A 20,435-nucleotide genomic window follows, 5' to 3' on the forward strand; every position below is an offset into this window, starting at 1 on the left:
CGTTCCCTTCCCTATTATTTCATTATCGGTGTATCTTTTTTCTCCCGGAAGCGGCCGTTCGGGGCGAGTCGACTTGCCCCGCCATGCTCCGGCCGGGACGCCGAGGCGAGGCGAGGCGGGGGCCAGAGCGGAGAGTAAACATGATTACTGGCGCTGCAGGGGCCGAAGCCAAAGGCCGAAGCCAAAGGCCAAAGGGCAGGGGGCGCCTGCCGAGTTTATTTATTGGCTGAGCGATTATCGCCAGGTGGGTCGGCAGTGGCGGCCAGCGGGCCAACACAGTGGGCCAGAAGACCGGTGGAGGCGGACGAAACTCCAGACGCGTTTTGAGCTCCAGAGTCGCTCGACGGGACTCGAACGTGACCCCTCCAGGGACAGTCTCGCTGTCTCCCGAAACTGTCCCCGATTTCTGACTCTGTCTGTTCGACTGCGCAGTACCGACGGCAACCGCACGCAACCGACAGTGCCCCTGCCAATGCCATGTTGGTGCAACGGTGACGGCCTGGCCGGGCCTGGCCTGGAGTTGCACCGCCGAGTCGGGTGTCGGGTCAGGCGCTCCCCAGGGGTGTCTGCGGTACCACCCCGTGTCTGTCTGTCTGTCTATCTGTCTGTCTGTCTGTCTGCCTGCCTGTCTGCCTGTCTGCCTGTCTGTCTGCCTGTCTGTCTGTCTGTCTGTCTGCCTGTCTGCCTGTCTGTCTGTCTGCCTGTCTGCCTGTCTGTCTGTCTGTCTGCCTGCCTGCCTGTCTCCCTGCCCACACGTGCGGCGTGGACGTCCCGGACGGCCTGCCCGTCAGCCCGACGGCAGCGGACGGCAGCCTCCCACTCACACTGAGAAATTGAAGCTAGCAGATCGTGCAGGTTCAGCCCGGACCCCGGCGTAAAACCCCGGTTTTACCGCGCGGTGCAGCTCCGAGCTGAACGGCGCTGCCTCGCAGGTTGACCTGCAGCGCGCGCAAACCGACTCACGGGCCCCTCGCACCGGTGGAGCTGCACCATGGATGTGAGCTGCACCCTGCACCGGTGCAGGTGGGACCGGGAGAGTGGTGGGGGAAACGCTCACCGTGACGCTCGACCAGTACGGGTGTGTGGCAGGAGATTGAGGATCGGTGAATTTTACCCGGAAACGCATAGAAAAATTAGCGAGATACTGAGACCTCTTAGGGAGGGAACCTGTATCTCGCAAAGACAGCGAGTCGAGCCCCCTTCCACAACTCCACGGGAGAAGTGGTCCGTGAAGTCGGGAAGGATCTTGCGTGCACCCAACCAAATGGCCGACCGCAGACGCCAGCGAGTGGCAACATGGAAATGCGTTTTTCTCGACTTCAGTGTGACATTTTGTTTAAAACTGGAAGCCAACGGCTAGAGCTGACACTTACTTGGGCAGCAGATGATATATTTGTCGAAAATTATTTACTTTAGTAACATAAATAGGAAATACTTGTTGGTGAACGCACACGGCGCTCCAAGCACCACCTAGCGGCAGGTCCGTGAAACCCGACGGCAGCCACGTTGGGTCACCGCGGTGCAGCTCGACCTGCGCCAGGCAATTTTCACCCAAACTGGCGCAGGTAGACCTGGACCGCCCGGCGCAGCTTCACCTGGGACAACCGGTGCAGCTTGACCTGCTCTATGGTGCAGGCGACCTGGCAGAATAATCCGTAAAGCCCTGGCGGGTTTGCGCGGGGACCCGTAAAACCTACAATTCTCAGTGCAGCGCCTTGGCAGTCCGGGCGAATTTCATGCCCGACCGCCGAGGCGTCCAAGGCACCTTTTTACGACTGCGAATAAGCGTGGCGGCCCGGCGGCCTGGCGCGGTGTGGATAGCGCCACTTGAGCGACATCAAGCTGCCGGGGAAACGGGCGAAAACGGGCCGCAGGAAGGAGAGGCAGCAAGGCGGGAAAACGGAAAGGACAGCGATCGATGTTCGAACAGCTTCCCTCCGAAAATTCGTCTCGACGATGACCCTCGGGCCGGACTTAGCATCGCGAGGAATGTTGGAGTATTGTTTCGAACAAGTCGACCCTCTTTTCTGTCTCCCGGGTCTGCGTCTCTCTGGCGCCACAACTGCTCTATCCCTGCCACTCTGGGTCCACGCCCCTGCCGCCCCCGCCGCCCCCGCCGCCCCCGCGACACTCGGGAAGGAAAGTTACTAATTTCATTGGCACCCTGTTTGTGGAACAGCGGGACCCCAGCCTGCTAAGAGAGAGAGTCGGCGTGAGGATGTCAGGGAGAGCGAGAGAGAGAGGGGGGGGAGGGGGTTTCGGGACGGCTGAAGGATGGCGGGAGAGAGAGACTAGGTGTACTGGACCAATTTGGTCTACATGTTCTTCCAGGCCGCCGCAATTAACACTGGCTGCCTCGCCCTCTGCTTGGAGTTCCTGCGGGACAATGCTCCTCAGTGTGCTGTGTGTGTGTCTGTCTGTGTGTGAGTGTGTGTGTGTTTGGGGAGGGGGAGGGCAAGAAAAAAGGACAGGTCAAACGAGACAGTGATTCTATCGCTGGAGTAAAAGCAAAAATAAAGGTTTGAAAAAAAAAACAGCGATTAAAAATCGAAAAAGAAATGGAGAAAGGTGTCGGGCCTGTCGTGTTTGAACCCGGGACCGGCCCTCGCCACGCCACGCGCGAAGGCGCCCTTTCTGCGCTGCGCCCCTCCTCGGCCCCGCCCTGCGTGTCAGCCGGCGGGTCGAAGTGTCTCTCAAGACAATCGGGCGACAGACACGCTCAGATACGGGGCCCTTGAAGTGTCCCAGGGGCGCACGGGCCGCCCGGGCCGCATGCAACTCGTGACCTGTCTCTCTGTCTCTGTCGCACTCGCGGGGCGTTCCGCAGGGGTGCGAGAGAGACAGGGCGGCGCGGGTAGGCAACCCCGCCGCGGCAGGGCTTCCCTCCACCGTGGTGTTTGCTTTGCCAGAAACAGAATACTGGAAGCCGTACACGGGGGCTCGCTGTTCCCTGGGAATACGCCCGGCGAATTCATACATTCACGAGCATTGTAGCTGCGAGGCTGTGAGGGGGAGGGGGTGGGGCGTGTTCCTGGGAATGCCTACATCAGAGAGGAAGCGTGCGGGGCATGCGACGGGGCGGCCCCCTCCCCCTCCCCCCTCTACACTCCCTGCCTGGAGCCTCCCGGCCCCCTCGCTGCACACGTCTGCGCGCGTGCGTCCACAATTTCTACACATTTGACGGCAGCGTTAACGCCCACACTGGAAATCCAGCAGCGCAGTTTTTCTGCGCGTTCGGGTCTGTGGTGACAAAATCCACTGAGTAGCGCCTCGCAGTCACTTCCCACACTGGCAGTTGAAAGGGCGAGGCTTTCTGGCGGTGTGATGCGCGTCAGAGTGACTGCCCCTTTTGACACCAGTGCGGTCTAATGGAGCCGTAATCGAGAAAACGACGCCCCGCTCACATCGCCGGCATCACCGCCATCAACAGCGTATCGCCTCAGACGCACTCAGGTCACACACACACACAACGCGAACGCATTCATTCAGATGCCATTAGGACGAGCCCTTCACAGTTCCTACACTGCAAACGACAGTGTAAATATGGAAATAAAATATAAAATAATTCGTAACAGTTTTGTTTTTATTGTGGGTTTTTTTCGTGTTTGTTTTTGTTTTTGCAAATTGCGACAGAGAAGAGTGAGGCAACAACAGGTCGTGCCACGCGCCGAGAAGGAGGACACGAATCGCAATCTGTTTCCAAATGAGTCGTTGCACAACGGGGAGAGTGGGGCTTCAGGCACATCAAGGGGAGGAGAGAGAGAGAGAGAGAAAGAGAGAGAGAGAGAGAGAGAGAGAGAGAGAGAGAGAGGAGAGAGAGAGCGAGAGAGAGAGAGAGGAGAGAGAGAGAGAGAGAGAAGGGGAGGGTGTGAACTCGGCGCGTCAACAGCAATATGCCACACGCGCGGTTGCGCCCCGATCCCCGCACCCGGCAACGACAGCAACAGGCTGACCGCCGAAATATGAATTTCCCCACCCGAGAGACAAAGACAGCGAATCTCGGAGTGGGGTGAGTTTCGAGTGTCAAACGGCCCAGATTTCCGCCTGGCAGCAGAACAAGGGCACCGGAAGGGGGAGGGGGTGGGGGAGAGGACTAACGGTGGTATAATAATGTGTTGATGGTGACATAAGATCCCCCCTGCTGCGGCGCCAGCCTGTCGCCTCCGAGCTGCCGGTGCCCCCCCCCCACCACCACCACCAGCACCGCCAGCGATGACGTTCTTTCCGACTGCGTCGTTTGTCCGACTCGTGGCGACTCGATGGGGCGACCACTGGGGCGGCGGGGGCGGCGGGGGCGGCACAGCCCTCGAGAAGGCCCCCAAGGCAGAACAAATTCATGGCCGCTGGGAGGGCGCAGGGCGCAGCAGCAGTGTCGCTCTGTCTCCCTCGCACTCATGGGACGCCCCGTAGGGGTGCAAAACGCGTCTCGAATTGGCCGCCGGTCTTCTGGCCCACCGTGCCCCGCCGTGACGCGGCATAGTCCGTCCGCGGCACGATAGCGGGCAATATGTGGCAGCCGCTATCGCCCAAAGATAGCGCCGTCGTATTAAGTGGGTTGTGTCAGAACCGCGACGAGTAACTCGCGTCTGCAACGCCCGCCCAGCCGGGTAGACTTCGCGGAAACTCCGCTTTATTTTTTCCGCATTCTTTCTTTACAAAAAGTGCATACCGCTGGCTTGCGCTGCGACGCACAACGCCTACCTCCCCCAGCGCAACTTGCTCCCCTATTTTGTCTCACGAGAGTGGCTCACTTTTTTCCTACTCGGAACATGGTGGGCGTCGGAGGACGTTGCCTCGAAGTTGCCCTCCCGCCGGGATCGTCACTCGCTCCCCCCCCTCTCTGCCTCGCCCTCCACGGGGCCCGAGGGTGCCCCACGTCCGGGGCGCTGCATTGCCTCTCGCCCTGCACCACGTCGCCGAACATGAAATACGTGTGGCGCCTCGGCGAGGCTGCGAGGGAGACTGCGAGACGCATGACTGGTGCATGACACGACCCACAGTGGAGCAGCCAGAAGACCGGTGGAGGCGGCCAAAACTCTAAACGCGTTTAGAGCTCCAGAGTCGCTAAACGGGACTCGAACCGAACGTGTGACCCCACCAATGGATTCCTCGTTCGGAGAGCAATCCATTGGTGGGGTCACACGTTCGGTTCGTGTCCTGGGCGTGACATTCACGCGACCAGTGTAGCAGGGGAGGGACGACTGGTGTGCGTTATGGCAACATGACAAGCAGACGACGCGACGGGAAACATCATTGCTGACATAATCGACCTCGTCGCCCTACGTCGCGGCAGGCCCGGCAGGCCTCGCGAAGGAACAGCGTGACATTAGCGGCACTCCTCGAAGCAGGCGGGGCAGGCGGGGCGACCTTCCATAGAGCGGCGATGAGCGGAACGGCAACGAAACACAATTAGGGCTCGACGAGAATATAAACGGTTTATTCTCAACGTGTTATCATCCCCCAGGGCTGTGTGTGTGAGAGTGAGTGAGTGAGAGCGCGCCCACGCGAAACCAAACACGCGCTCGTCCCGGGCCGACACCTTCCAACTGACGCACGCCCGTGCGCCCACATCGACCTCCTCTGCCTCTCTCGCACCCTGGCGGGCCCGTGCGGCACGCGCCGCGAGTGCGAGAGAGACAGAGACACAGCCGGCTGACGTCGGCGGCGCGATATTTACGGCCGAATAAGAGGCATTGACTGCCGGCAGTACTTAGCGCCAGTCTCTCTGTCTCTCTCGCACCCGTGCGGGCAGTGCGGGCCGCGCCGCGAGTGCGAGAGAGACGGACGGCCGGCGGCCATGACGACCCGACTGCTACTATGTCGTCGCGGCGCCCTGACGTCCCTCACGTCCCTGACGTCCATCCGCGGCGCCACCGAGGCCGTCAAGGCCGTCAAGCTGGTCGCGCTCCGGCCCGTCAAACAGTGGGCCAGAAGACCGGTGGAGGTGGTCAAAATCCCGGACGCGTTTTGAGCGCCAGAGTCGCTAAATGGGACTCGAACCGAACGTGTGACCCCACCAATGGATTCCTCGTTCGAAGAGCAACCCATCGGTGGGGTCACACGCTAGGTTCGAGTTCCACTTAGCGACTCTGGCGCCACCCGACCGCCGCCAAGGACCCCGTCGCCCCGGTGGGGGGCAATCTCATCAATCCGCCATTTGCATGGCGAGGCGAGTAGTGCCCCATGCATGGATTACAATAATAATCACTTTCGAATTTCGCTATTTAGGTTGGAGAAATTATGTCGATCGGATTTTTACTGCGCGATACCCAAGGGCCAAGACTGCGTGTGCGAAGGGAGAGAGAGAGAGTAATTGACACGTGAAGACGGATCCATTCGACGTCTATGGCGCCTGTAAGCTGACCGTGCTTATCCGGCGAGATCAATATGGTGTGTGTGTGTGTGTGTGTGTGTGTGCGTGTGTGTGTGTGTGAGAGAGAGAGAGCGCGAAAGAAGGCGTGTGTGTGTGTGTGAGGGCGTGGGCGTGCGCGCACGTCCGTGCGTATGAGAGAGAGCGAGTCACAGACGTCCTTTGACGTAAATGAAGACCGAGGCGGACGTATACATGAAGGAGGTCGAGAAGTGGGTGGGGATGAACTGGGGGCAGCGGGGAGGCGTGCCCTCGGCGTGTGTGTGTGCGTGTGTGTGTGCGTGCGTGTGTGTGTGTGTGTGTGTGTGTGTGTGTGTGTGTGTGTGTGTGCGCGCGCGTGCGCGAGAGAGAGAGGGGGAACGCCTCAGAGGTGGAGCGAAAGGGAGAGAGAGTGACCACGGCGAAAAGGCCCCAGGCACGAACAATAATGTCCCGTTTCTCTATGATAGTGACAAAGGACGGTGGTGTTGGGGATTCATCCCAGCCAGCCTGGGCAAGCTTGCGTAGCTTGCGTAGCTTGTGAAGCCCACGCCAGCGGGGATCTTGGAACGGCCGTCTTTGTCCTAAAGAGCGTGGGTCGCTAGCCGGCCAGCCGCAGCAGGCCAGCAAGCCAGCCGGCCGGCAAGCCAGGCACCTGCCCACAGTAACAGCGACCACAAACTCCCCCGGACAGCCCGGACAGCCCTGGCAGCCCTGGCACAGCGCGTGTGTCTCGTGTCTCCAGCGTGCCGGCCGGCCAGCCGAGCGCCGCTCAACTCGGAAAAGTTGGGCAGCCTCTGAAAAAGTCATGGCTAGACTTGCTTTTAAAACGGCGCAGTTTTTTTTTAAACTTTAAACTGGAAGAATAGTTGTGGAAAGGGGGAAAATCAACGAAAAAGACAGGGAATGGAGTAACACCGCAAAGCCAAAAGGTCGGCTAAAAACACGTAGGCTTGGCCTTGGCGCACGTTCGGAGAGAGAGAGAGAGAGAGAGAGAGAGAGAGAGAGAGAGAGAGAGAGAGAGAGAGAGAGAGAGAGAGAGAGAGAGAGAGAGAGAGAGAGAGAGCGGGTGTGAACGAGGAGAGACGCCCCGCCTCAACCAAATTCATCGCGCAGGGAAAACTTTCAGGAGAAGGCGCTGGCTCGCTCGGCTCGGCTCGGCAGTGTAGCGCGGACGGCGTCACGGCGAGGCGTCCACCAACTTAACTTGTTCCTGCCATGCCTGGCCATGCCGCCATCCTTTCCCGATAGTCCTCGAGCGAGGCGCGAGCGTGGGCCCGCTGGATAAACCAAGGATGAACGCAGGAAAACAGGTTTCGGTTACGTCCTCTTATTACATAGGTGCGGAGGTGGAGGGGACGGGGCTTAAAAAAATTAGCGCTTGCCGTAGCGTATTAACGACAAAATCAGGTTAGTAAAGCTGCGTTGGCTTAGCAATTTATTTTCTCCATCACAGAAATGGCGTAAATCCTTTGAACTTATTCATGTTTGGGGGCATAAAAGCGGTCCCGAAATATCCGCCCTCTGCTGGGTGACTCCGGAAGGTGGGCCTCGCGCTGCCCGTGGCGAGACGGCGTGCTCTGTCTCTCTCGCACTCGCGGGGTGCGCCGTGGCGGTGCGAGAGAGACAGAGCGAGGAGCGGCGCAATCGCTCGATTTGCGCGGCCGATCCGCTGAGAGGCACTTGTTGAGCGCCTTGGGCTTTGTTCCTGGCTTCGTGCTTTCCTGCCTTCGTGGCGCGGGGCGCGGCCGTACTGTCGATACAATGCAAAATCCTCTCGCCGCGGCATTGGCAACACAGTCGGAAAGGCGGAGAAAACGGCCAGCTTTCCACAGTGGCGGCAACGGCAGGCTGGTGGGACGGGAGCGCCCGCCAAGTCCGGGGTAGGCCACCCGCACGCTGCGCTGCGGAGCCCGTGGCCTACGCCCAGTCCGCAGGCGTCCGGGCGGAAGTCTCGACGCGTTTCGAGCTCCAGAGTCGCTAAATGGGACTCGAACCGAGCGTGTGACCCCACCAATGGATTGCTCTCCGAACGAGGAATCCATTGGTGGGGTCACACGTTCGTTTCGAGTCCTGTTTAGCGACTCTGGAGCTCGAAACGCGTCTCGAGTTTTGTCCGCCTCCACCGGTCTTCTGGCAAATCCACTGGGGAAGGAGGTGACACGCCACCACGCGGCGCGCGGCGCGCTGCGGCCGGCGAGGAGAGCCAGAAGAGTCTCCGTGGCTGAGCCGCCTGGGAGGGGATTTGCGACTTCGGCCCTCGGCCAGGCCCTCGGCCACCTCGTGCTCATCACACCGGCGGTGCCACGTCGGCCTCGCCTCACCGGGGATCACGGCGGATTGGTTTCATTGAATACGAGACCCGAAGGCAAACGAGCGCCGCCTCCACTGGAAGGAGGAAGGGACGCACTTTCCGCAGTGTGGCCAACCTCATTCCGATTGCAGATAAATTCGCGGCGCGGCGCAAACACCTGGAAATCGAATTCGCGCGCGTGGCAACGCGCAGCAGCGCTCCGCAGAGCAGCCGAGCTCGAAATTTGAAAGCGCAGCTTTTCGAACGGCGCAACTTTGTCCCGCTTTCCGAATTAGGCGAGGCGGGCTTCTTTTACGGCCGAAGTTGGTGCAGCGTGCGAGGCTAGCGGGAGCGTGGCGGGAACCTGCACTGCTAGCGAGTCACGCAGCACGCGGTCGCGCGGTCGCGGTGGCGAGGGCCGGGAGTTGAACCCGCGACTCGAGGTCAGGTCAACGCGACCTTCGCTCTTTCGGCGCCACCGCGCGTCTGATCCAGTGACTGCGGCGCTCCGAGCCTCCACGCGCGCAGAGTCCTGTCTGCCCGAACTTGGCGTGTTCTAGCTTCGCTTGCTCCCGCCCGTGCACGCGGAGGCGGAGGCGAACCCAAGTCGCTCTCGAGACGGGCCGAGTCTGCGGCGGAGTTGGAGTTTGACGGCGTGCGTCAAGCGGCGGCGGCACGGCGGCACCGCGGCATGCGCACGCACTGCTGGATCGGGGTGACGCGGTACGCCGTCGGCGCGCTGGAGGGGGTAGCACGGCGACGACGACTCCGGGATTCCCAAAGTTGAACGGCCTGCGGCCTGCCCGGCCTGCCCCCGCCGCCGTCGCGACAAAGCCAGAGGCCGGAGCACAGTGGGCCAGAAGACCGGTGGAGGCGGTCAAAACTCTAGACGCGTTTTGAGCTCCAGAGTCGCTAAACAGGACTCGAGCCGAACGTGTGACCCCACCAATGGACTCCTCGTTCGGAGAGCAATCCATTGGTGGGGTCACACGTTCGGTTCTAGTCCCATTCAGCGACTCTGGAGCTCAAAACGCGTCTAGAGTTACGGCCGCCTCCACCGGTCTTCTGGCCCACTGTGCGGAGGCCCCGTGCAGTTCACGCGCAATTTGGTGAGGGCGGCGAGCGCGTAAGTTTTCCAATTACTTTGGCGGGACTGCGCCGCCGGCGGGGCGACGACTACACTGCACCCACGCACCGCGGCGTTGTGTTTCCTCCACGGGATTTCTGGCTCGCGTGGTTCGCGTCGCCGCCGGCGCGCTGCTGTCACTCACACACTTGAAGCGGCGCCGACGACGACGGCGGCGTGAAATCTTGAGGCCACGCCTCGCTTCGCCTCGCTGCTCCACATATCGGCGGCCCCGCACGCTGGCGTGGAGGGAGGGGAGGGGGAGGGGGAGGGGGAGGGGAGGGGAGGGGAGGGGAGGGGGAGCGCAGACACTGAGGCCCCCGCCGTCACGCCTCGCGCCGGCTCAACACATGACACCACCATATTGTGTGTACATCCCTGACGCCTACCTGCGTGCGGTTAAAACCTCCCCCCCCTTTCCCCCACCCCCATTTTCCGCGAGCTCCACGCGCATGGGGGTAATTTAGCAGCTCTGAGTGCGGCTCGCGTGATGAAGCGCGCCGAAGCGAAAGGATGCCTAGCTGCGACACACACACACACACACACACATCCACCAACAGTTTCCACTGCATTACACCACACTCCTGGCTGTGGCAGTCCTCCGGTGGCTACCTGTTTGATTGCGTGCCAGGCGTGGCGGGGCGTGGCGGGGCGGGGCGGGGCGGGGCGTACACCGCAAGCCTGTTGAGCGGTGAGCCCCCTCTGACAAGCCTAGGCTTGTGCAGGCCGATGTTGAGCAAGGCCTGCCAGCCTGCCTCTCTCGCTTCCATAGCAGGTCGCACCGCAGAGAAGCACTCCCACGCGTGGCGCTTAATTGGAGAGTATGAAAAATGGCGCGGGACGTGTGCCGCGAACGCCGCGAACGCCGCCAACCGAGCGGTTATTAGTGACGGCAGAGAGGAAACGACGCAGTCACGGTGAAAAAGAAAAAAAGAAGCAAACTGTCGGTTCGCTAGCGCGGCTAGCGCGCTCCGGAGGCTGATGGACTTCTGTCTAAACAGTGCCGTGGCGTGGCCGTCGCTGGCTTGTCGGTTTTGGGGGTTTGGGGGAACGCGCGCGGGCCGCTGCCGGGGGGCTCATCCGAGCGTTGTTGTTGTTGTTTTGCTTGCTTTTTTAAGCCTCGTGTGTGAGTGAGAGAGCGGGCGGGCCGGGGCTGCGGGTGTTAACGTGCCAAAGTCATTATCGCCCGAAGCCATTCCCGTTTGGGGAGCTAAAAGGCCTAGACCCGGCATGCTGGCGCTGCTGCTTCTGGGGAAAGAGTGCTCGCCGCGGACCGCGCCGCGGCCCGCACACCGTAAATCCGGACCAGAGGGGGAAGCCGCGGCGCACAGTGGGCCAGAAGACCGGCAGAGACGGCCAAAATTCCAGACGCGTTTTGAGCTCCAGAGTCGCTAAATGGGGTTCGAACCGAACGTGTGACCCCATCAACCGATTCCTCGTTCGGAGGGCAATCCATTGGTGGGGTCACACGTTCGGTTCGAGTCCTGTTAAGCGACTCTGGAGCTCAAAATGCGTCTGGAATTTTGACTGCCTCCTCCGGTCTTCTGGCCCACTGTTCGGCGCTTGGGCGCTTGGGCACCTCGAGGCCCAATCATCCTAACAAAGCTAGACGGCGCCCCCCCCCCTCGGCGGCGGGCCCTTGGGATGACAGGGGAACTCTGCTACCCTCCCCTCCCAGGCGGCCCAGGCGGCCCGGCAAGCCGACTCCGAAGAGTGTCCTTGCCGCTCTGCCTCTGTCGCACCTCTCGGGACGTCCCGCAGGCGTGCGAGAGAGACAGCGTCGTTCGGAACCGCCCCACAGTCGCCTGTTGCTCTGTTGGAGTTTGTGGCCCACATTCACATCGCCCCGTTCCGTTCCTTCGCAGTCCTCGCCTCGGCCAGTTCCGAGCAAATATGTGGCGAACGGCGAACTGTCAGGACTGGTCGGACTGCCAACACACCGATAAATCCAACGGGCAAAGCGGCGAAGCGCTCCGGCCGAGCCACATTATTCCGCCCATTTTTGCCGCGCCGCACAGTGGGCCAGAAGACCGGTGGAGGCGGTCAAACTCCCGGACGCGTTTTGAGCGTCGCTGAATGGGACTCGAACCGAACGTGTGACCCCACCAATGGATTCCTCGTTCGGAGAGCAATCCATTGGTGGGGTCGCAAGCTCGGTTCGAGTCCCATTTAGCGACTCTGGAGCTCAAAACACGTCTAGAGTTTCGGCCACCGGGGCCGGTGCCATTGTGCGCCTTGTTCTCGACGCTAAACAGCCTCAATTCGACTCGCAAACAGCGACCTTCCAATTCCGTCTTGTGACAGTGTCGTGACGGCGTGGAGGTCGGGGGGGGGGGGGGGGGGGGGGCGCCCAGCCCGGCCACGCATAAGACGAGGAGGGGCGAACCGGGAAATTGGCCGATGGCTGTCTGGCCTCGTCTGGCCTCGTCTGGCCCTCCCCCTTGGAGTGGCCTCTCCTTCCGACGACACTGGACGCCGCCGGGGTGGCGGGGCGGGGCGGGGCGGGGCGGGGCGGGGCGGGCCGAGGTGTCGCCCAGACAAACACTCCACAGCGCCACCGCGCGTCCTCCAGGCACTCGGGAAAGAACTCACTCAAAACAACGCACGGAAAGCAATTTTTCCCCGACAATTAATTTGATGTTTTAAAAGTAGGTTATACGATCTGATGGGCAGTCAACAGAGCGGTATAAAATGTTGGACTGAAATTGGTCGAAACTAAACGACACGACGTGTCTGCGGTTTCGGGGCGTTCTGCCGCGTTCTGCCGCTGTTATGTGTGACATTACCATACATATGTCGGCTCTGCACCCTCTGCCTGTCCGTCTGTTTGCCGTCCGTCCGCCCGCGCCAATCTGTCCATCCATCTCCGGCGGTCGATGGCCGTTTGGCCCGTTTGGCCGGCGATGTCACCGTGTCGCCGCCGTGCTCGCCGCCGTGCTCGTCACGCGCGTGACGGCGGCCCCGCGGGCCTCGCCGCCCTGCAAACTCGACTAACTTTAGCCGGACGCTCTGACATTCTGACGCGGAGGCGGAGAGGGTCGCCGTGGATAACCCCGTCCGCGTCGGTGCAGTCACCTTCTCGATCGAAACGGCCGAGCCTTCCCAATCAATAATATAGTCGATGTCGGCCAGCCGCGGCCACCGCCGGCCAGTACGGACACCGAGCCCAGCTTAGCCCGCGCCGACTGTAAGACGAGCCGGGCTGAGCCCTCTGTCTCTCTCGCACTCACGGGGCGTCCCGCTGCTGGAGCGAGAGAGACAGAGAGGGAGCACTGTTTGGAATCAGGCGGCAGGGACAGCCCCACACAGCGCTCTCGTCTCTGTCGCACTCGTATGGGGGGAGGGGGGCGTGACCCACCTGCTCGCCGCCGTGCCGCCGTGCCGCCCGAGACCCCGAACAGCGTCTCGGACCAGTCTCGGAATCGTTTCACCGGGGTTTGATGCAGTTCAACTGGCGCCATATGGCCGGGCCACGCCCTATCCGAGGCCACCCAGAGCCCGACCGCCACCCGAGCCACCCACCGCGGCGCTACGCTAGGCGGCGCCAGCCCCGCGAGACGCGGCTCGCGTCTTAATTTCGCTCCGCCTGCACCAGCTAATTACAGACGAGGAAAGACTGAGACTAGCGACGCGAAAAAGCGACGCTGGTACTTGAACCCGGCGCCGCGGAAAGCGACCAAGAGAAAACTTTGCGCTCTCCAAGTTCGCTGGCTTGGGTGGAGATTGAGATGTTGCCTACGACGAGCCTATTTCTTTCGCTCGTTGCGATGTTGTGTTTTGGTTGGCAGCAGCTTTTTCGCCACCAGTGTGCTTCACACGGCCGGGCCGGCCGCCGACAGGTGCAAGGGAGTGCCTGCTGACGCGATGCTGACGTCATTCCACCGTGAGTGCGAGAGAGACAGACTGCCGATACAACCCCTTTATCTCTGCATAAAGCATCCGCCCCCGCATTTATCCGATGCCCGGGGCAGGCGGGGCGAGCAAGGCGCGCGTCCAAAGCGAGCCAAAGCGAGCCAAAGCGGGCATGTGAGGCAAAAACAACGCGCCTGGAGCCAGTGCGGGCTGGAGCCAGCGGCTGGAGCGGACTCCGTTTGGCAGCGAGCTGGATTATACTCCGCCGCCTGGCACGCCCATTAACTAACTGGCCACTCGTTTCGTCATCGCGCGGGGTGGGGTGAGTCTTAGCACCCTCGACACCCGGGGGGCCTGGGCCAGGCTGGACCAGCCAGCCTGTACTCGGGCTTACGGCGTGTCGACCGGACTTCGGCGGCTTTCCGAAGACTCGGCGTGGCTTTGGCGGCCTCCGGCCAGGCTCGGCCAGGCCAGGCCAGGCCGCCGCAGACCACACCGCCGCGGCCCACAGTGTGCACGCCACCGGAATGCCAAGTCCGCCCCCCGCCCCCAACCCACACAGACTCCGTGTCACACATTTCTCCGCGCCTTATTGCCACATTTTTCCGGTGACCTTTTTTTCCCTCGTGTTGTTGTCTCGGGCAGGAGATTCCCGAAATAGTTGCTCTGAGTCGAACAAACACTTGCAAAACATTTTAATCTTGTTTTTAGCAGATGATACCTTTACTAACTAGTTTAACGTACCTAGAACACTACAAGACACTTAAAGGTGTCAGCTAGCTTTTACTCGAGAGTCCAGAAACCAAGGCTGTATCCTAACAATAATAGGGGCTGGCTGGTGGGGCGGGCTGGTGAGTGAATGAGTGAGGCACAGCCTGCGCGACGCATCGACAACTCCTCCTCCGGGAGCGAGCTGGATTATACTCCGCCGCCTGGCACGGCCATTAACTAACTGGCCACTCGTTTCGTCATCGCCGGTGGGGTGACTTAGCACCCTCGACACCCGGGGCCTGGCCGCTGGACCCGCCAGCCTGTATCGGGCTTACGGCGTGTCGACCGGACTTCGGCGGCTTTCCGAAGACTCGGCGTGGCTTTGGCGGCCTCCGGCCAGGCTCGGCCAGGCCAGGCCGCCGCGCCCAGGGCCCCAGTGTGCACGCCACCGGAATGCCAAGTCCGCCCCGCCCCCACCCACACAGACTCCGTGTCACACATTTCTCCGCGCCTTATTGCCACATTTTTCCGGTGACCTTTTTTTCCCTCGTGTTGTTGTCTCGGCAGGAGATTCCCGAAATAGTTGCTCCGAGTCGAACAAACACTCGAAAACATTTAATCGTGTTTTGTTTTCTTAACGTTGTTGTGGTTTGTGTGTGTGTGTGTGTGTGTGTGTGTGTGTGTTTATCGCGGAATCGCCCGTTTGATGCTAATTTTCCCGGAACTCGATTCGGCACGCGGAGGCAAACGGTCGGGCTCCGCACGGCTCCGCACGGCTCCGCGAGTGTAGGCGCAGTGTAGTCAGTCGGAGCTACTCGGGCCGCAGAGGCGAACTCCTCCCTGCGGTTTCCCGGTTCGAGGTTTCACCGCCAACGCCGCAGCGCCCCGAGCCGTGCCCGAGTGCCGGTGGCATATCCAATCTAAAGGGAATCACACGTTGTGATTTACGTTAAACCTCCACCCCACTCTCCTTGGCCCCATCACATACACACACCGCAAACACACAAGCCACAAACGCACACTCCAAACCGCACGCGCGCACACACACACACACACGTCCACAAAGCCCCCCGTTCCAGCGCTGTTTTGTTAACGCGGTATTGCAAGATATTCATGGAATGGATGGCGAATATTCATGGAAATCATTATTTTGCTGCCACGACCGGGCCATGTAATAAACATACACTGCGAATTGCGCGCGAACCCACACTGCCGACAAAAGGGTCCGGATTCTTGATTCCAGAGAGCGAAATGATGACGCGAGCGGTTCCAGGAGGTCCCTTCAGCGAACTCCGAAATTGGAAAAGGTACGGATTCTTGCGTTGTTGGCGAAGAACGCGTACTGACCGGACATTCCCTTTGCTCTCTCTGTTCTTTCTTTTCCTAAAGTGTTGCCGAGATCAAGAGAATACCGTCGTCATGTTGAAAACGCGCCCGGTCCAAGGGCCATTGCCAAAGGTTACATCAAGGACAAGAATCCACACTTCTTCGCCGAGTGGGTGTGCAGTGTGCATCCGCGTGATGTGAGTACAGTCGCTTTCGATAGCGCCGCGAGATGGCGCGGTGCGCTGCGAATGTGCGGCTCGTATCGTGAAAGGGGTCTGGCTGCGTCCTCCGCGAACCCAAACGACTCCAGGGTTCCAGGGTTGCGGGGTTCCAGGGTTCCAGGGTTCCAGGGTTCCAGGGTTCCAGGGTTCCAGGGTTCCAGGGTTCCAGGGAGGAGGAAGCGCCGCGTCAAGGCCGAACTCTTTCTCGCCCGCTCCTTTCTCGCTTTCGTTTTCTTTCTTTTTTTTTTTTTTTTTTTGCTAATTCTGGTCGGAAGGAAAGTGCAAGGAGATGAGAGGAAATGAAAGTAAGGGGAGTGGAGGGGGCGGGACGAAGGAGGTCAAAAAGGAAAAAGGGTTTACGCTATTCAAATTTGGTGCCGCCCCGCGGTGAGGGAGCTAGCCACCTGTCGAGACTGGAGAGAGAGAAAGAGGGAGGGAGAGAGGGGGGGCCACTAGCAACAGGAGGTGCGAACCGCTTCAGATTCATGTGAAACACGCCTCGCAAATATTGCGACGCCGAGTGCGGATGACGCGAAAAAGGAAAGGAAGGGAAACGAGAGGAAAGGAAAGACAATAAAGACGCCTGGCTCATAGCGCCTGGCGGGTAGGCAGCGCGGAGACGTGGGCGCGTGCGGATGGCCTATCGCCTGCTCGTAAGGCGCTTTGCCGGGCCGCACAGTGGGCCGGTGGACCGGTGGAGGCGGACAAAACTCTGGACGCGTTTTGAGCTCCAGAGTCGCTATACGGGACTCGAACCGAGCGTGTGACCCCACCAATGGATTCCTCGTTCGGAGAGCAATCCATTGGTGGGGTCACACGTTCGATTCGGGTCCCATTTAGTGACTCTGAAGCTCAATACGCGTCTAGAATTTTTGCCGCCTCCACCGGTCTTCTGGCCCACTGTGCGGCGGGTCCGGAATTGCCCCGGCCAGCTCGAGACGCCCCCATAATCTTTGGGGCCTTCTTTTGCACCTCGCGGACCTCAAGGCAAACTCCTCAACTTTCCGCTTTCAACGACTCGCCCCGACCGGCGGAGAGATTGTTCGCCCGGGCGTCGCACAAAAGCCGGACGCTGGCACACTGCAAAGGGGCTGACGGGGCCGCCGGGGCGCGGGCAGTGCAATTCGTTGCGGTTTGCAGGGAAAGTTGGGGCGGACGGAAAAGAAGCGGCCCGTCTGGCTTTCGAACCCGGGACCCGAGCCGCGGCGCCGCGGCCGGGGCTTGCATTGAAAATAAGTTCCGCCGTAATTTCGCCGGCGTAGTAGCCCGCCGGGTCGTTCTTTATGTTTCTACGTGTACAGCACACTGTTCGCCCGACGTGGCAAGGACCATCGGAGATGGTGTCCAATATTCATCGAGAAGCGAGAGCACTGGCACTGCCACAAAAAAAGTGGAAGCATATGTGAGGTACAAAACTACGAAGAATCTGTTGGTGCACGCAAGGAAGTATTTTCTTTGTAAGCTGACGCGTCAGCTCGAAGTAGTTTGCGAAATCGGTCGGCCAGGCGCGACACAGTTTGCGTGTGGCCGCGGGACTCACCGGCATCCTCCATGTAGTTGGCGGGCGGTGCGGCGGCGGCGTGCACCGCCTGGCGCTCGCTGAGGCAGGCGAGGACGCCGAGGGCCAGCACCAGCCCCAGGGCCAGTGGGGCCACCCTTGGCGCCAGCGCTCCGTCCCCCGCCATGGCTCACACTGAGTCCGCCCGTGCGGCACCGCGGCACCGCTACCCAGCCCGGCCCACCCCGCCCAGCCCGCCCACGCGCCGCCCCACCGCGCCCCGCCCGCCCCGCCCCGCCCCGCCCCGCCCGCCCCGCCCCGCCCCGCCACGCCCCCACCACGCTATTGCACAACACGTCGAGCCGTGTGAGCTAATGGCGGCGAATCAGCAGATGCAACAACGGGGCGAAAAGGGCCGAGAGGAGGATTAGGGTCGGAGCCAATAGGGCCAGGGACTCGAGGGCCTCCAGGAGGGGCGGGGCGGACATCCGTGACCGGTGGTAAGCCCGAGTCGAGGAGCCACCGGCCCACTTTGAATCCGGCACCTTTGTCACCATTTCCAGACTTCCAGGCTCGCTTCCAGGTTCCAGATTGAATTGCAGGTCGTCCTTCAAGCCGCCGGGCCTCCGGGCCGCCGGGCTCGCCGCACGTGCCGAGGGCTGCCTACGCTGCCTACACTGGCCAGGACGCAAGGGCGCCGGGGCCGCACCGCGCCGTGGGGATCACCCCCAGTAGGGCCCCATGGACCGCCGTGGCCCGCCATGGCCACATCGGGTTCACGTTCACGTTCCGCGAGACCACCAGTACCCTCCCCCTCCACCGCGGGTGACCCCGCCCCGCCCCGCCTGGCTCGGCGTAGCACGCTGCGGCGGTTCACAGTGGGCCAGAAGACCGGCGGAGGCGGCCAAAACTCCAGACGCGTTTTGAGCTCCAGAGTCGCTTAATGGGACTCGAACCGAACGTGTGACCCCACCAATGGATTCCTCGTTCGGAGAGCAATCCATTGGTGGGGTCACACGTTCGGTTCGAGTCCTGTTGAGCGACTCTGGAGCTCAAAACGCGTCCGGCATTTTGGCCGCCTCGCCCACAGCGAGTCGGTGCATTTGAGTTGCAGATCCGGCCCCATCGGCCACGGCGGCAACGACGCCCGTTCACGGACACAAAGACGCAAACTCGCAGTTTGCGCTCCAAGTTGCCTTGATGGAATCATGATTCGAGAGCCAACTCGCTCCGACCGCGCGACCGCACTCCGCGGTCGGCAGCGAGCTTGCAGCGAGCCGAGCGACAAAAGGCCGGGCCATCTGGCGGGCCCGAGGGCGGGGCGGGGAAGCACCACTTCCCCACGCAGAAGTCTTCAACGCAGCCAGCGGCTCCACATGTGTAAAAAGTCAGAAACTTTAAAAAAACGAAAATGCAAGAAAAAATGAAACATAAAATTACGCGTACTTCCGTTGAACAAGCTGCGAGCGCTGCGAGTTTGCTCGAGTGCTGGTGTCCACGCTGTGCTGCCCAGGCTGGTGCGCGTATGTCTCATGGCCTCGGCTTTTTCTCCCCTTTGGCTCGCTCTTTGGCGTGCAATTTCCTCCCCGAGGAAGTGGCAACCCTACCCCGCCCCGCCCCGCCCCGCCACTGGGACGCTAATACCGCCTCCACGGCCTCCACGGCGTCCCCTTCCGCCGGCGTTTCCGGGGAAGGCCGCGCTGTAGTCGCCCGCAGTCCCACAGTGGGCCAGACGACCGGTGGAGGCGGTCAAAATCCCGGACGCGTTTTGAGCTCCAGAGTCGCTAAATGGGACTCGAACCGAACGTGTGGACCCCACCAACGGATTGCTCTCCGAACGAGCAATCCATTGGTGGGGTCACACGTTCGGTTCGAGTCCCACTTAGCGACTCTGCGGCTCTAAACGCGTCTAGTGTTTTGGCCGCCTCCGCCGGTCTTCTGGCCCACTGTGAGTCCCCGCGCTGCTGCAGGCTGATTCCGAACAGTCGTCCCGTCTCTCTCGCACTCCCTCGCGCCCCCGCGGGACGCCCGGGGAGAGCGAGAGAGACGGAGAGTCGGCCCTGGGGCTCGGCTGGAGTGTCGCGTCGTCGCGCCGTGGCCAGCGCGGTTTGTTTAGGACTCCAAGACGGGCGGCGCGAACACACTGTAGAGACAGTTTAGCCAACAGCGGCGGGCAGGGCTAAAAAAAACCCTCAACTGATTTACCGGCCGCAGCTTCCCTGGCGTCGGCGCCGTCGGCCTGTCGGACGCACTCGTTGGGGATAATTATATCGAGGCCGAAGGGTGGTCGCTCTGTCTCCGCCGCGGCCCGTGGGGGTGCACTGTAGGTGCGAGAGAGACGGGGCATCGCGCGGCAGCAGCGCGCGGCGCTCATTAAAGATGGGTGGGGATGGAGGCGAAGTCCGGGCCGTTTATGGAGGGGCTTGTTGCTCACGTCGCAGTGCAGGCCCGGGGGCAGTGCAGCGGACGCCCAGATAAGAGCAGCGGCCACCCCACAGTGGGCCAGAAGGCCGGTGGAGGCGGTCCAATTCCCGGACGCGTTTTGAGCTCCAGAGTCGCTAAATGGGACTCGAACCGTGCGTGTGACCCCACCAATGGATTCCTCACTCGGAGAGCAATCCATTGGTGTGGTCACACGTTCGGTCCGAATCCCATTCAGCGACTCTGGAGCTCAAAACGCGTGTAGAGTTTTGGCCGCCTCCACGGGTCTTCTGGCCCACTGCTCGACCGCACGCCTCGGACCTCAAACCTCGCGAACCTCGCGCGGTGCGACCGTCGGCACACTCGATGCGGCGCGCAGCGGGGTGGGGGAGGGTTCATTCTTCCACAATTTATGCACGCCACAATTGTGTGCAGCTGAAAGGGGCACTGGTAAAACGAATGAGGCTGGCCATCGCGCCGCCAGAGAGCGCCACCGCCGCCACCGCGCTGCGGGACAAGGTCGCGCAGTATGAGAAATAAAAGGGCAGGCCCGCATCAGCGTCGCCACGCCGCCACGCGAGTACCCGAACACCGGTTGGCCACCCTCTCGACACTGCAGCAGCGCACAGTGGGAAACT

General features: G+C 61.3%; 1 protein-coding gene across 1 annotated transcript in view; it reads right to left on the reverse strand.

Annotated features, from left to right (window-relative positions):
- The window catches only part of LOC117648435, a 36,673-nt gene extending 19,110 nt beyond the window's left edge, over window positions 1-17,563 (reverse strand). Inside the window, exon 1 of the mRNA XM_034390939.1 lies at window positions 17,419-17,563. Coding sequence (XP_034246830.1) covers window positions 17,419-17,563 — 145 coding nt within the window. The remainder of the gene's footprint in view (window positions 1-17,418) is intronic.
- Between the last annotated feature and the right edge of the window lie 2,872 nt (window positions 17,564-20,435).

Source organism: Thrips palmi, unplaced genomic scaffold (genome assembly GCF_012932325.1).
Source record: "Thrips palmi isolate BJ-2018 unplaced genomic scaffold, TpBJ-2018v1 HiC_scaffold_3, whole genome shotgun sequence".
NCBI lineage: Eukaryota > Metazoa > Arthropoda > Insecta > Thysanoptera > Thripidae > Thrips > Thrips palmi.